Here is a 16,410-nt window from a genome sequence, read left to right as displayed (position 1 = left end):
CCCCTGAGGGGAAGCAGGTAAGGGAATGTCGAGGCCCCGGACGAAGAGCCGGAGAAACTGGCGACCGTCTCATCTTCCCTAGAGCGAAGACTCAGAATTCGGATCGACCGTTACTCGCGGGGACTTCTGGAAGCCGCAGTCGTTACTGCTCGGTCCGCAGGGCCGCCGCCTACGGGCTATCGAAGCCCCGTGCCCCTCGCCCGATCTGATTGGACGGCGGGGAAAAGGGGCGGGAGGCCCAGGAGGAGGTCCGCACAGGCCGGCCCTGGGTTCTCGCGGTGCCACCAGGCAGGCGAAGGGGCGGGAGTTGGCCGGCGGGGCGGGAGGTATCCTGGCGCGTGCGCACGTCGGGAGGCGACAGGCTGGGGGTGGCTGGGAGGGCTGGGCAGTTCGAGAAACGGGTGGGCGTGTGCCGGATAGGAGCGGGAGGGGCTCGGGGTGCGCGTGCGCGTCGGAGCGCGAGTCGCGGGAGGAGGCGGGAGCGGAGGAGGCGGTGGAGGGGGCGGGTCGCGTCCGGCGCCACGTCCGCAGCCAGAAGGCACCGTCGCCAACCTTGTCTTCTGGCTCCTCTGCCAGAGGAGGCGTCTCCGGAGCCCGCAGTTACCCCGGGCTGTGCCCGCAGCTCAGGCCGCCTCAGCCCTCCTAGGTGCTGCCCGCTCCTCCGCCCGGCCCCGGCGCCGGCCCCCGACCCGGCGGTGAGTAAGTCGGGCCGGGAGGGTAGGGGGCGCCGTCCCGGCTTCTTCCTGCCCTCCTTTCTGTTGCCTTTTTCCGTTAGCTCTGTTAGCTCCTCTGCACCTCACCGTCTCCCTGCCCTGGCCTGGGTGCCCGGAGCGGGGCCTTTTTTTTTTTGGCGGGGGTGGGCTGCTGCTTAGCGGGGAAGGGGGAGGGGCTGGACGATGTTGGGGGCGGGTGGAGGTTCGCTGGCCGGGTTACCCCCTTTTACGTGTCTCTGACTCACCCGCCGTGGTTTGAGATTGGGGACCCTCCTTGGACGCTTCCGCCTGACTTCTTAGCTCCTGGGGTATCAGACCGGGGAAATGGGGGTGGGAGGGCGCCAGCAGCCTGCGAGAGGAGAGGGATGCGGCAGAGGGGCTGCGTGCTGGGCTTCCCCGCCCCGCTAACTCCTAACTTGTTGATAAACCACTCTCTTGGGTTCAAGTACACGATCCTTCAACAGTGGACAGTCTCAGTGTTCTTCCCAGGTAGCCCTACCCCCACACCTAACCTGAACTGGGAAGTGTAGCAGTGGAGAGAGGCGCTTACTGCGCCAGGGGGTGACTGGGGGACTGCTGGAGCACCCACCAATGCCATCACTGCCTCCCGAGTCTAAATAAAAACCGTGCCTGCTATGCACACGCAGCCTCAAGACTGGTCCCCAGGCTCTCACTTAGGATCAGGTCCCCTCTCGTAAACAGATCGCCTCTTGTACGTTAGAAGACATAGGAATTCTGGAACCCTGTGGGAGTGGGGTTTGCTGGGTGTACAGCGTGGAGCGGAGGGAGGAGGTGCTGAGCTCAGCCCTAGCCAGGGCTCCTACAGGGTCATTTTCTGCCTATCCTGCCACGTCACTCCCTCTGCTTAAAAAAAAAAAAAAAAAGGAAACTTGCTAGTGCCCAAAGGGATCAGTGGGGGGCAGGGGGGGCTCCGGAAGGGGCCACCGGCAAAGGTTTAGAAACACCTAGAGAAGGAGGAGAGTTTATTTGATTTATTCTGCCCTTGTGAACTAATTCCAAATGAAAACACTTTATTTACTATCTGTGATTATTTGTTCTATACTGTTGTTTAACCTTTAAAACTTCTACTGGTTTGGGTGCTCTGAAGGGCTCCCGAGGAATATTGATATCACATCAACAGGTATATGTCTGCGTGTTATGTGTCCATGTCTGTTTTTTTAAAGAAAGAAGGAAGTAACTTTTAATAAACTCATGCATCCTATTTTGATTTTTTTCACTTTCATTTCTTTAGTCTTTGTTATAACATATGTACTAGAAAGCAAGCTCAGTAAAAATATGCCCTTATTTAGAGAACATCGTTTGAAAAGTATAAGTAGTTCTTGTGTGTGGTTCGCTTTTTTTCTTTTAAACTCCAGGAAAATCTTTACCTTTTTTGTTTTAGTCATTGAGTAGTTGTTGTTTTGCTACTTCCTGAAGGTATCTTACTGGTTTATATATAAACACCCTCAGAGTAGGGCCTTGACATTCTCGTTCAGGCTGAAACTTCAGTGTCTAACACAGTGTCTGACACATAGTAGGGACACAAATATCTGTTGAACTAATGAGGTATAATGTAGTGAAAATGACTGGTGTACTGGTTATTTGGTTTGATAGGTTATTGTAATTCTCCTTAATGTTTCATTTAAGGGCAACACTTAAAAATTGCCATTTTGATACTGTCAGTTGTTACTTGTCACTAGGTGTAAGTTTTACTGACAGATTACTTTTTCTTTCCTGCCACATTCAGTGCATTTCTTGTAGTTCACTTGCTGTTGATTTAATGGGCAGGGGCCATTTTTAAAAGCAGCCTGTTCAGGATAGTTGGTTAACTAGAGAAGCCTAAAAACAGTAAGCTGGTGTTTTAATATGCGCAGTTTGTTGGTGTATGTGAGTTAAAGCTCTGTATAAATGTATTTTTTGAAGCTCCTTATAGTTATTTGGCAAAGAAGCTAAAGCATAGGAGTGAGGATGTGGCAAAGTTCCTATATATAAAATATGTAGAAAAATTTAGCTAATTCATTTATAGTCTTTTTCTTATAGGGAAATTGGCAGTTACTGTTTAATAAGAAATTTTTGAAGTGGCTTTGAAGGTAAACTGTTGTGCATTGTATTTTGTAGTTAGGCTTCATATACAATGTATTAGTGCTTCTTAACTTCCCTTGGTACACAGAGGGGTGTTGCCATAGGCACACTTGAGTACTGTTTTCAGATTTTGTTTTTATTATTAATGAAAACTTTATATATAAAATGTTACAGATATCCACAACATTGATTCACCTGTTTTCCTTTAAAAAAAGGGGGGGTCCATTGTTTACTTATTTCTATTATTAGAAGAAATTACCCTCTAGGGAATAGTGTTGTTATAAATCCTTGCTCAATATATTTACCAGCTGGACAAGAATTATTTCTCCCTGGCCTAAAATGCTTAAAGGAACTGCTGATGAATTGCAGTCTATAGCAAAGAACTCTTTCACATTTCATAATTTCTTTAAAAAAAAAACATGACCAGTTTTCGTTGGTACTGTAATGGTTTGTTCACATGTCAGGACCAAATGGTAAAACTGATTTATGTCCACAGAGTAAGTTGAATTATTTGTCCTGATCTCAAGGCTGTTTTCTGTTTTTATTGCCTTCCTTAAGAAACTATGTTTTTTAATAGAAATTTCTGTGCATTATGAGTTCCTCCTATAGAGCAGACTTTTTTTTGGTTTTGAATGCAACTAAATTGATAAACGCTGGTAAAGTATATAACCACTGGATTGTAAACTCTGGCTTAGTGTAGTCCTCTGTGTGTTTAATCACACTCAAACCTTTAGTGCCTATCAGGGTGCCTGGCACATAGCAGGGACCCAAGTATATGTTGAGTTTAGGGCAGATGGTTTGCATAGAATTTAATAATGTTGTTTAAGGGGGTAACATTTTTAAATGGTCTTTTTGATACTTTTATTGTCAGTTGTTATTTCTATTTACGTGTGTGCTTTAAAATTTTACTAAGCAGATTATTTACCTCTTCCAGTTTTAGGAGATTAGGGCCATATTTGTCTTCACAATTCCTAATTTAAGAGAAAAAAAATGTAATGATGATAATGAACAGCATGGTAATATAAAAAGCATTTCTCCTAGTGATAAAGTGATAGTATCCTAAAGAGGTAATATCACTAAAAATATGGCACATATATGTATGTAGAGGTTGGGAAAGGTTTATGTGAGTAAAAAGTATAGATGGCATTACAGATAGTTAAGGATTTTAGCAAAAATACCTTTATAAGGTAACTTGGTGTCTTATGATCAAATTAGGGATTCAGGAAAATATATTCCATATACTTAGAGCTTTTGCATAATTTTTATTACCCTAAGAGTTCTGTAGGAATTTGAATACTACATACTTGCTGTTAATACGAGTGATATACAAGAAACTTAAACATTAAAATATATGTATACAAAACAAAAATCAATCTCTGTGGCCTCTTAGGGCTTTCAAAGCCAATTTCTTCTGGTCTAGGTAGCCAGGCTTCTGGCCTACACAACTCCAGATTTTCTACTTTATTGATAATCCTGTTTGCAACTCTTGGTAACACTAGTAAACGTAACTGAATGTAATTTAAGAGCGGCATAAACTCAGGGGAGGTGGGAGCGTCGTTGGGCAGGGAAGAGAGAGCTGGTGAATCTGAGAGTATACCCTAAAGAGGCTCCAGGCAAGAACGAAATTTCTTGAAAGTCTAGTTGTCTTAAAAAATTCCCAAGCACTTTTCATTTAACTTTTTAATTAGTGTGTATTTAAAAGCAAAACTATTTTAAATTACTGTGTAGTAAAATTCATGTCTCTCCTGTGGTTCTTGAAGCCCCTGGAATAGCACTGCCTATTCTTAAAGAACTACATTTGAAGAGCATGAATCTAGCTTGAAGTTATCTTTTTTGTTTTTTAAACCAAAAATTTGGACCATCTATTGGTATGCATCTTATGATGCTTCAAGTTAATGTGGATACAGATGATATTTTTATCCCATTTATTACACAAATACTGTGTGTCAGCTTACAACCAAAACATGTACTTAAGAAAAAAATGGTAAGAGTATAAATAAGATTTTCAAACTGTAAATCAGGGAAAAGAGCTGTAAGAGTGGAGGTCTTTGTGTGCTGTCAGGAGCGGGCTGGGGGAGAGTGGGGGAACATAACCGTGAATAAAACGGTTTGTGATTCAGGAACATTGTTTTTTAGGTGATCAGCTTGATTTGAGGATAACAATAACTACCTACAGTAACTAGGTAGATGAACTGTATCATCTTTAAAAATATCCTTTGTGAGTATCACTGATAGTTCTAAGACTTAAAAATATGTATTGTTCTTTAATTACAAGATCAATACATGTTTATGGTAGAATATTAAAATGTAGATGTTAAGTATATATATTTCTCTCTATGTAGAAATACTATATATCTATTCCCCCCATATGTATAATTTCTACCCTCTAGTGGCAATCTTTGTTAGCACTTCGGTGTATTTACTTTCAGTCTTTTTATGTGCACTTAAAAAAAAATAGTATCATATGATACATGTCTTTTATATCCTCTAAATACAACATTAACATTTATCCATAGTATTTGATCTTCATAAATTATTTTAATGTTTGCATTGTATGTATCTTTAGGAAGCTTATAAATTCATCTCTTGCCTTCCATGAGGCTGTCTCATTTGACTGTTTATCTTCAGGTGTATTATGTTTGTTTTTGCTGGCTTCTCTTTTGCTCACCTCTTAAACATGAACAGTCCATATAAGCTTATCGGTCTGCTCTCTTACTACTCTTTTCCTTGATCATATCACTCACCCCCTGCAGCTTCAGGTATCACTTCAGACCATTCTCAGGACCTCAACTCTTACTCTCACTTTATGCTGACTTTCAGGCCCTTTTAAATACAATTGCCTGCTAAAAGTCTGCTGTAGATGGCCTGAAGGCATCTCAAAGGGCTGTTCAAGAACAAGTCCTTTCACTGAACCGATAGTCACCAATACTGTGTACACTTATTTGTTAAGTGTTCTTGCCGCAATAAACATTTAAAAAAATGTCCATCTTCTCCTCTCCAGTCCTGTCTTCATCATCATTTCTATTTAGTTTCTCATGCTAGAAAATTTACACCCTATATTCTCCTTTTATCTCACATTAATACCCAAGTTATGTTCTACTTCATACAAAAAAGTCAAGTATTTGAGTATCCCCACACATCAGGCATTAATTAAGGCTCTGGGAATGGAGCAGTGACAAAACCAAGCTTTGTTCCAATAGAGCTTACATTCTAATTGTGAGTGACACAAAGTAAACATATATATCAAGTGACAGTAAAAGCAATGAAGAAAATAGAGCAGTGTGTTAGGAGAAAATGATAGGGAAAGGAGGGTGCTAATCTGTTATAAGGTGGTCAGGGAAGACCTCTGAGAAGGGGACACTTGCACAAAGACCTGAAGGAAGTAAGGAATCAAGTCAGGTACATATACTGGGGAAGAGCCTTTCAGGAAAAGATGAGCAAGGAAGCCTATGTTGTCAAGCTGGATTGAGCCAGAGGCAGAGTGGTAGGAGATGCTATCGGGGTATTAGATGTTGGGCCCTCAAAGGCAAAGGGAAGGACTCTGGATTTTATTCTGGGCAAAATAGGAAGCAGTTGGAGGGTTTTAAGCAGAGTATGACATGGCTAGACTGAAGAAAGAGCACAGGCGGAAGCTTGGAGGCCAGTTAAGAGATTTTGTAGTTGTCTGCAGCTCTACTCTTTTAAAATGATGGTCTTTTTCTTTTTTAAATTACAAGATAGATATATGTGGAAAAATTATTTTTTTAAAATAAGGGATTCTGTATTAGGAGGAAAAGGTTAAGACTTTTGGTAGAGATTTGTGGGATATATACAGAAAAGCAGTTTTAAAATATATGCAGTTACTAGCACACCTGTTTTAAAACTCCAGCTAAAATATGTAAGATGTATGTGTGTATATAGTATCCCTATATTTCTGTACAGAATACTGTGATATCTATTGATTAGTTGATCAGCCAGATGATCTCTTGGTATACAGATACTGGGATCACAGTGCTGAGTAAGGTAGACAAAGTGTCTCTCCTTTTGGAATTAACAGTCCAATGGGGAAGAAAGTGACTCCAAAATAGTTATTCTTCAGGAAGGGACACACACACTTCTGGCCATTCTGCCAGGAGCTTCTGCATGTTTTGTTTTGAATTGTTAAATAGTATTCTCATCTTAGAGTTAGGGCTAGAATATCTTTAATTTCTATTTCTTGAACAGCAAGGATCTGATGAAGTTATTTGTCCTCAGCCATATAGTTTATAGTCAAGTTGGGATTCAGCTGCAGGCTCTCTGATTCCAGAACTTTAAACACTACACTGTATAATTTCTCATGATCTTACCATGATGATAAATTAAAGAAATATAAATATGAATGGAAATAAATTTAATTAATTTAATTTCTGGCTTAAGGGAGTTTTAAAATTAAGGCAAATTAATCAGGAACTCTTTCTCCCAGTAATGCATCAGCTGATACTCTCAGGTTTTGGTTTTTTTTTTGTCAGAGATGACATATCTTTACTGTTACTTTTAAAATCTTAACTGTATATGGGATGATAATGCTAAATTGACAAACCAGACCAGCATAAGATTAGGTGCTCTTGATTAGTGGTCTGAGTCAGGGTTTTCACTAGAGCAACTAAAAGATATTTATTTAAGCACAGGACGTATGCTGCTGGATGCTGTGGGGTGCAGTGAGGTCCCATGTTACACAGGGTTTAGGTTTTAAAGATGTTTCAAGTTGAATTACATGAAGTTAAATTACCTTTGAAAAATCCCACTTCTCACACTGCTACCTCTGCCACCCTCATTTGCCACCAGTGTTTTTTGCCTGAATTATTGAAATATAGAAGGAAATATGCATGACTTTTTATCTGATCATCTGGTGCTGAAAGCAGTAGGAGTCATAAAGGAAAGGGGAACTTCCCTGACCCTTCTTTGACCACTTAAATTTAGTTCTGATAAACGTTGCAATACGTGTGAGCCTTGAAAACATTAAGTCTCCCAATTGGTCCTTCTGTCTCTGTTCTTGCTTTCTGATTGTTTGTTCTCCCCACACAGCCAGAATGATCTTTAAAAAGTGTAAATCAGAACACATTACCCCTCTGGTCAGTGCCTTTCACTGGCTCCCCATCTCAGAGTTAAAAACTAATTGCCACGATGGCCTATATGGGCCTATGTCATCCAGACCTCACTCTTTGACCTCTTCTTCTACTGCCTTTTGCTGCAGCCCCTGCCACATTTTTCTGGCTGTTCCTTCTTGTCTGTAGTAAGCTCCTACCTCAGGACCTTTGCATTTACTGTTTTTTCTGTCTTGAGGGCTCTTGACCCAAGAGCCCTCAAGGCAGAAAGGATACCTTATATCCTTAACCTCCTTTGGGATGTCACCATAATGAAGCCTTCACAGACTCTCCCATTTAAAATATCACATCCTCTTGCCCTTCATGCCTTTTTCTCCATAGCATTTAACACCATCTGATAAACAGTATATTCTTTGAATATGTATTTATTGTCTTCCCCACTAGCCAATATGGAATGTTCATGATGGCAGAGATTTTTTTGATCTGTATTGATCACAGCTATATCCTATGCACCTAAAACATGACCCTTAGTAGGTACTCAATAAATTTTTAATCAGCGTATTAAAGTACATTGGTAGTTTTCACAATATTCTTTTTTTCCCCAGCTTTATTGAGATATAATTGACATACAGCACTGTGTAAGTTTAAGGTGTATAATAATGTAATGGTTTGATACACATATATATTGCAGAATGTTTACCAGATTAAGGTTAGTTAACACATCCTTCAACTCATATAATTACTTTTGTTGTTATGGTGAGAACATTTGAAGATCTACTTGTAGCAACTTTCAAGTATACAATACAGTAGTTTTAACTACAGTCATCATGCTGTGCATTAGGTCCTCAGAACTTATTCCTCTTGTAACAGGAAGCTTGTACCCTTTGACCAACGTCTTATTTCCCCTACCCCACACCCCCCGCCCCGTGCAACCACCTTTCTATGAGCTTGGCCTTTTTAGATTCCATATATATAAGTTACATAATATAGTATTTGTCTTTCTATGTCTGACTTATTTCACTTAGCATAATGTCCTCAAGGTTCATCCATGTTGTTTTGCAGATGGCAGGATTTTACAATATCCTTTAAAATCTGTTGTATTATATATGTACAGATACAATAATTTAGGCTTCATGGTTTTATGACTAAGAAATACTTAGTTGACTACTGGGATCACAACCCTAGTTTTCTGGCCAAGCAAGAAAGCTTTTAGACCAATCTTGACTTGTTTTAGTCTTTACTTAGTCAATGGAATATAAAATCAAATATTTTAAGATAGTAAGGAGATTGGGAAAAGAAAGTTTATGTGTTCTTCATCCCAATATAGCTTATTTTATTTCTTAGTTTGCGTTATTACTTGTACTTAGATGTAGTCTACAGTATGTGTGTGTGTGTGTATATATATATATATATATATATAATAGTAGATTTTGAATTCTTTTGCTACTTCTGTTCATACGAGCTCTAAAAGTAACAATAAAAAAATAATCATGGGCTTCCCTGGTGGCGCAGTGGTTGAGAGTCCGCCTGCCGATGCAGGGGACACGGGTTCGTGCCCCGGTCCGGGAAGATCGCACATGCCGCGGAGTGGCTGCGCCCGTGAGCCATGGCCGCTGAGCCTGCGCGTCTGGAGCCTGTTGCTCCGCAACAGGAGAGGCCACAACAGTGAGAGGCCCGCGTACCGGAAAAAAAAAAAAAGTAATCAAAATCCTTCTCTTAGTGATTCAGATTGGTGCTGTCATCTTTATAGGAAAAGAATGTCATGTTTTTGAGGAAATTTTCAGATAGAACATGTTTTTTAGTTCATAGTTTAGGTTTTTCTTTGAGTCTGTTGTGAAATAAATTCTGTAGGAGGAGGCACTTAAAATTTTTGTCTGCTAACCCCCACCTTCCAACTTTCTTTCAGTTGGTAATTTTCAATTTCAGTTGAAGCAGCAGTAACAACATAGGAAAGCTTGTACCACGCCTGCCAATCTTTGCTTGATTTGAGATAAGATTTATGTTGTCCACTAGTATAATTGAAAGTATTTCTCAAACACCACAAAGTAGAAGACAGACAAGGTGAAGTGGTCTTGTTATGGTTGTTTTAAAAATGTTGTTTATCAGGGGTTTGCTGGTGGTCTAGTAATTAGGATCCTGCACTTTCACTGCTGTGGCCCGGGGTTCAATCCCTGGTTGTGCGGCGCAGCTAAAATAAAAAAAAATAAGTAAAATGTTGTTTATCTGAATAAAGTTGATTAAGTCTTGATCAAGCATATAAAAAGAGGTAGTCTCAGATGTTGAAATTAAAATGAAATGTTTGTGTTTTTTAGGAGATCATGAATCAGACAGATAAAAATCAACAAGAAATCCCATCATACCTTAGTGATGAACCACCAGAAGGTAAGTATGCATCTGTAATACCAAGAACGAAAAAAATCCTAGTGAATTAAACTTCTGATTGTTTTCATTAACTTTAAAGTAACATAACCTGTTTTCCTTGTCAGTAAATGTGTTCCAAAAATACTTAAACATTTTTAGCTTTTAATAAGAAAGCATAGATATTGGTAAATGGGGACATAATGTAACTTTTATATAAGGTCTATCAGTATTTTTCTGCTACTCTTTTAAGACCATTTCACGAGTATCCTTTCACTTGTAAAGAGTTGGGTGAGGTGCAGAGGAAGGATGGACTAGGTTATGTCATGCATACGAAAACTCACTTCAAGAGGCACTTGAGATTTGTTGTTAAACTCCTGTTATTCATTACATTATAATGGGTAACTCTTCCTTTTTAATACATGGTTTTAGTGTCTGCTTAATTTATTTTTTGGTGTGAAAATTGTGACATCAGGAATCATTTTATTCTTACCTTCAAAAATCTTTGGAAACACTAAATGCACACATGTATGTCCTCACTATGTACAGAAACAGAGTAGCTGTTTTCTTTATTTTCTCCCTTTATTTTTAAGGACTAGTAGTCTAGAGTTTTGAAAAGAAAAGTTAGGGCTCAGTGAGAAAGTTAGGAAGGACTTATGAGAAAGAAGTCAGGAAAGAGATAAAGGCTGTCCAGGAGCATGATTGTTAAGGAAGAGAACAGCCTCAGGGATGTCTTTATATTGGCAACCTGTTAAAAGTAGTCTGCAAAGTGGATAATTTATATGGTGGTAATTAAGCGTACACTGTAATTTTTAAAAAAGAGTACACTGTAATTAAGAGATCAACAGCTTTAGTATGTATCTGATTTCACTAAGAAAAATTGCCTTCATTAAATGCATGTACACCAAATTTGGCATAGCAGGATAATACTAATGAGGTATTCAGCATGAGGTAGTTATCTGTTTTATCCTCAAATCAAGGTTTTCCCCTTTTCCTAGTGTTACTAACCTTGATTACAAAAGAATGACCACTTATGTAATCCTTTCTATCATAATTTTATAATTAATATATTCAAATGCTTATCTATGTCTTAAGCCTTTTATTTCAGCTATTTTAAAATTTTTATATTAACTATGTTTATGACTCAGTTTCAATTAAACAGTTGGTTTTATAAATTTAGCCATTGCTATATCTTCATCAGTGAGCCATTTTGACTAATCAATGAGACTTTCTTCCTGTGAAAGGATGTAAAATCTCCAAACAGTGAAAAGAAAATCTTACTCAAGGTAAATTTGTGTCTGTGTATTTAAAGAAACTCAATTTTCAGATTTTTTTTCTCTTTCAAATATTGTTGGTTTTCCAATGTTACCTTCTCTGATAACCACATTCTGCTAGGTTATAGTAGCTTTGGGTGTCTTAGTTGAACTTACGTACCCAAGAATTTACCTTTCTTGTGTGAGATTATACCTTTTTAGTGGTTATAGCCTGAACTGTATAGTTATCAAGTATTTTTTCATGAAGTTTAAAAAAATAAAAACACTATTGCTTATGTGTTGTCGCCGCCTGAGTCATTAGATTATGAAGGAGAAAAGGTCTGTGTGTGTTTGAGGCTGGCAGAAGCAAATTTTTATGAAATCTTCCTGCTAGTCATTTTATGCTGGAGTTTGGAGTTACATGCCAGTTTGAGTGCCTCTATTAAACAAACAAAGAAACCAAAGAGAAAAGACTTGTGACAATAAATCTGAATATCTCATACTGATGTTACCTTTTCTGGGAGTATATGAAGAGTTTTTACAAACTAGATACTTAAATCACATACTCTCTTTTATAAAAATTACTGAGGCAGTGGAAGTATTAACCATAGCTCTGGTTTCTCCATGTTACAAAAAAGATTATATGTAGGTAACAGAATTTTAAGTGATGAATAATTTTCCTATTTTTACATATAATATTAGCTCTTTAAATACATTATTAAGGAGCACATAGAATAGAAACCCAAATATATTTAAGTTAGTGGTTCTCAAATTATTTTGTCTCAGGATGCTTTCTACTTTAAAAAAAATTGAGGATTCCAAAGAGCTTATGTCTTTGTTGATATTTGCCATATTAACAATAAAAACAGAAATTAAGTATCTTATTATGAAAAGAACTCGGTAGGCCCATTACATATTAACATATTTTTTGAAAAATATGAAACTATTTTCCAAAACAAAAAAAAAATTGTGAGCAGGGTGATTTGTTTGTTTGTGGCCATACCGTGTGGCTTGTGGGATCTTAGTTTCCCGATCAGGGATCAAATCCAGGCCCTTGGCAGTGAAAGTGCAGAGTCCTAACCACTGGACCACCAGAGAATTTCTGACATGGTTTTAAAATTTTTGCAAATCTCTTTAATATTTGGATTAATAGAAGAGAGCTAGATTCTCACAGTTTAGTCTTCTGTGTTTAGTCTGTTGTGTTACTGCCTGTCATTTAGCTTCTGGAAAATTCTGTTCTAGACTGGTGACAGAATGAAAGTGAAAGACAAATGACATGTTAATATTATTATGAAAGCAGTTTTTACCCCGAAATGGTCCTGGGGATACTCAAGGGTTCCAGACCATACCTGAGAACCAGTGCTTTAAATGAAGAAGGTCGTTTCAGTAATGACTGATTGAATTCTATCAAGGAAATAAGGGCTAAATATATTTATCTTTTTATTTTTTCATGCTCCTTTTAGGATATAAAATAAAGATATTTTTATTAAAAGCAATTAAACTATAAATCAAGGAGACATTTAAAATAGTCTTCTATTTTATGAAAGTTGTCTAGTCTCTAAAGCATTTCTTCTCATAGATACTAAGACTTAGCATTGGACCAAGATGTTTTAAAAACATGTACAACTATACCCTTGAGGGAAGAGCTATTGATGTCTTGATCAGATATGTATTTATGTGGTTGACCTTTTCAATACAATCTGCTGGTTGTTAGGAAGGTTACTCAGTGATTTGTACTGTTCTTATAAAGACTTACATTTGACTGTCTTATGATATTTTCTCTTATTAGGTTCAATGAAAGATCACCCACAGCAGCAACCAGGCATGCTGTCCCGTGTGACTGGGGGTATCTTCAGTGTTACAAAGGGAGCCGTTGGTGCCACCATTGGTGGTGTGGCTTGGATTGGTGGAAAGAGTCTGGAGGTGACCAAAACAGCTGTTACAACTGTGCCTTCCATGGGAATAGGGCTGGTGAAAGGGGGCGTGTCTGCTGTGGCTGGAGGTGTTACAGCTGTTGGCTCTGCTGTTGTAAACAAAGTGCCCTTAACAGGAAAGAAGAAAGACAAATCTGACTAAAATATGGAGATACACTTGCTCTCCACAGCATTATGATGCCAGTGGCATTGAATTGCTAAATTACAGACTACAACCAAGTCACCTGTTTTGGACGTTTATCTTCTAACTGCTGTGTTGAAAGTATTGATGACTGACTGGCTTTTGTCTAAAAGGAAGAGACCAATACTAGCACAGTGTATGAAGGTTTCTCATACTTAAATTCCAGCTTTTTATCTGGTAAAATGTTACACTTATTTAGTTGTAACTAAAGATAAGGTATATTTGAATATTTACTACATAAGTCTTTCAGTTTAACTAAAAATGTGAAAGTTGAATTTAGTGGATGATCTTTACAGTTCCATATGTATAATGTGCCAGGTAACTCATCTGCCCCTTAAGAAGGGAACCTTGACCTACATAAATGTACCTTTGATGTGCCTAATAGTTTCAGATGTCTTAGTTTTTTTAATAACCATAGTTGATTAGACGAAGAGGCATTCTTTTCTTATTTAAGATGGTAAAAGTAGCAGGAACTAGAGAAGTTTAAAAGAAAAGATTCATGGTTTTATGAGTATTAACCATCTTTTGTTAGATAGGCATATATTAATTTAATCATTGATGCCTTACAAAAGAAAACATCTTTTCTAATACCCTGAATATGTGCAGTTCTTAGGATTATTATTATATATGGATTCTTTCAAAAGTTGTTTGTGAAATTAGTTTTCCCTCAAGAATCTCAGGATTAGTGACATAAAGGCATTTCTTGCTCTCAGCAGATTAGGATAGTGTTTGATAACTGTCAGTAGTTATAACCAAATTGTACACTTCAACCTGGGTTCATGCTCCATCATTAATAAACCTCACAGTGCCTAAGGAACATTTCTTTGCTGGTCAGAAGCTGTGTTAATAAAAGAGTTTCATATTAAGGAGGAAAACATAAATCATTTTAAGTTCTTAAGAATTACCTAAAGCATCCAAGATATAAAAAATTCTTCACACCTATTTTGTCTCCAGGATGGCTTAAATTACTAGCAGTACCCCTTTCAAAAAACACAGTGAAAGCAGCCACAGATGTGTGGGGGCTGACTCTTAAATTGAACGGAATGGGCTCCATAGATTAGTTTTGAATGTAAAATATATGTAACTGCTTTCTGTTTGACAGGCTTTTAAAATGTCATCTTACACTCCTTTAAAGCAGCTGTAAACTTTGTACCATTTTCCAAGTCAACTTCAGGCAGGAAATTGAATTTTTTGGTTGCGGATGATAAGTGTGTTGTGTCTCATTAACGTCTCATCATGTCTCATTCATTCTAAAAGAATATGACTTAGCTGGAATTCATTTTTTTTTTTTTTTTTTGCGGTACGCGGGCCTCTCACTGCTGCGGCCTCTCCTGTTGCAGAGCACAGGCTCCGGACACGCAGGCTCGGGACGCGCAGGCTCAGCGGCCATGGCTCACGAGCCAAGCCGCTCCGCGGCATGTGGGATCTTCCTGGACCAGGGCACGAACCCGTGTCCCCTGCATCGGCAGGCGGGCTCCCAACCACTGCGCCACCAGGGAAGCCCGAATTCATCTTTTTTTTGTTTCATAAAAATTTTAAAAGTGGCATTTCTCTTAACCAAGGGTTTAATCCCAGCCTGAAAAATCTTAATTTTCCTTCACTTAAGTTTGGAAATTTGCCACCATTCTGCAGACTTTTTTTTTAAACGAGCAAGGGGAAGAAAGGAGGTGATGCTCTGGAGTAAGTCAAAACAGCATTCCTGAGAACTTAGATCACTCCAACACCCAAAGCTTAAGTGTCTGTTTGCAACCCACTAAGAGTTTTACATTAATAATGTGGATCAACAAATGGATAAGAACAAAACTTAGCTTTTAAAAGCTTCCATAAATACCAGCAGGGATTGAAGTAAATCCACAAAGGTTCTTGAACCTTTCTGCCATATACAACACTGGAAAGTCATTAGGGAGTTAATCAAAAATTAAATTGTTGTTTATTTCATCCAGTATGATTAAACATATATTTGTTCGTATATCTGGTCAAATGTCATAATTAGCAAGGGGATTTAAAAAAAAACCAAAATTAACGGATGAACACTAAATAATGATCTAAGTAATGATATTGGAGAATTTGTTTCCTGCTATTTGAAAGAAATTATTGCTTCATTGCTAGCTGATATTTCTAAATTATCTTCTTATCTTCATTGGCTCTGCCGTGCTTTGTACCTGAATTTCTAAATATAGACTTTAGTTTACTGTATGCTTGAATATTTATTTTCAACTTTGCTTGTCTTTAAAATTGCTTGAGGAAAAATGGTTGTAATTAATTTCTGCTACAGAAAAGCCACCTGGTACATTTTATCTCATCAAGTTTGTTTTAAATTTTAAATTATAACTTTGTTCAGGAGAGGCTTTGCAATGATAGCAGAGAACTTGTACAAATGAAGTTAGTTGTAGACGTTCTTGTTGAAATGAACTTGCCATTTGATGATATGTAAAGCTGTACACTTCTTTTTCTGTTTATTTCGTAGACTAGCAATCTGACCTGTTAAACAGTACTAGTTCACTTCAAGAAGCTAATAAGGTGGTTGTTGTATACACCTGGAGGCATCTGTTATTCAGCTTATCTTTTGAGTGGGTATTCCAACACAATGAGGATAAACTTGTGTGACCCACTTGAATGACTGATCTAATAATGTTGACGTTATGAATCCTGTACTTAGTGAAATGTCAGATGAAAATAACTGATGACTGAATAAATTTTTTTGTATTAAAGGAATGGGAAAAGAAGACATGAATCTTTAATAAAGCACTATGATCTGCAAAAGATGAACTGTTTCATAAAGATCTAAGGAAATAAAGGAAATTTTAAAACAGGGTAGTCTTAAAA

General features: G+C 38.2%; 1 protein-coding gene across 2 annotated transcripts; it reads left to right on the top strand.

Moving 5' to 3' along the window:
- The first annotated feature begins 497 nt into the window (after positions 1-497).
- TMEM263 (transmembrane protein 263) lies at positions 498-16,299 on the top strand. Of its 2 annotated transcripts, XM_060166870.1 has the most exons (4): positions 498-695; positions 10,171-10,240; positions 11,461-11,502; positions 13,259-16,299. In XM_060166870.1, exon 4 carries the CDS (start codon positions 13,264-13,266, stop codon positions 13,543-13,545), a length of 282 nt encoding a protein of 93 aa, XP_060022853.1. In that variant the 5' UTR covers positions 498-695; positions 10,171-10,240; positions 11,461-11,502; positions 13,259-13,263; the 3' UTR covers positions 13,546-16,299. The 2 variants fall into 2 exon arrangements, with proteins under 2 accessions (XP_060022853.1, XP_060022852.1); XM_060166869.1 differs by lacking the exon at positions 11,461-11,502.
- Positions 16,300-16,410: the final 111 nt, after the last annotated feature.

The sequence above is a fragment of the Lagenorhynchus albirostris genome, chromosome 11 (assembly GCF_949774975.1).
Source record: "Lagenorhynchus albirostris chromosome 11, mLagAlb1.1, whole genome shotgun sequence".
NCBI lineage: Eukaryota > Metazoa > Chordata > Mammalia > Artiodactyla > Delphinidae > Lagenorhynchus > Lagenorhynchus albirostris.
Note: the sequence above shows the minus strand (reverse complement) of the source record. Positions and strands in the feature narration are given on the sequence as shown.

Bases quoted from the DNA above. Each gene is read 5' to 3' on its own strand.
- TMEM263 (XM_060166869.1), top strand. From the start codon at position 10,177: ATGAATCAGACAGATAAAAATCAACAAGAAATCCCATCATACCTTAGT. The intron at 10,241-13,258 runs GTAAGTATGCAT...TTCTCTTATTAG, and splicing joins TAGTGATGAACCACCAGAAG to GTTCAATGAAAGATCACCCA.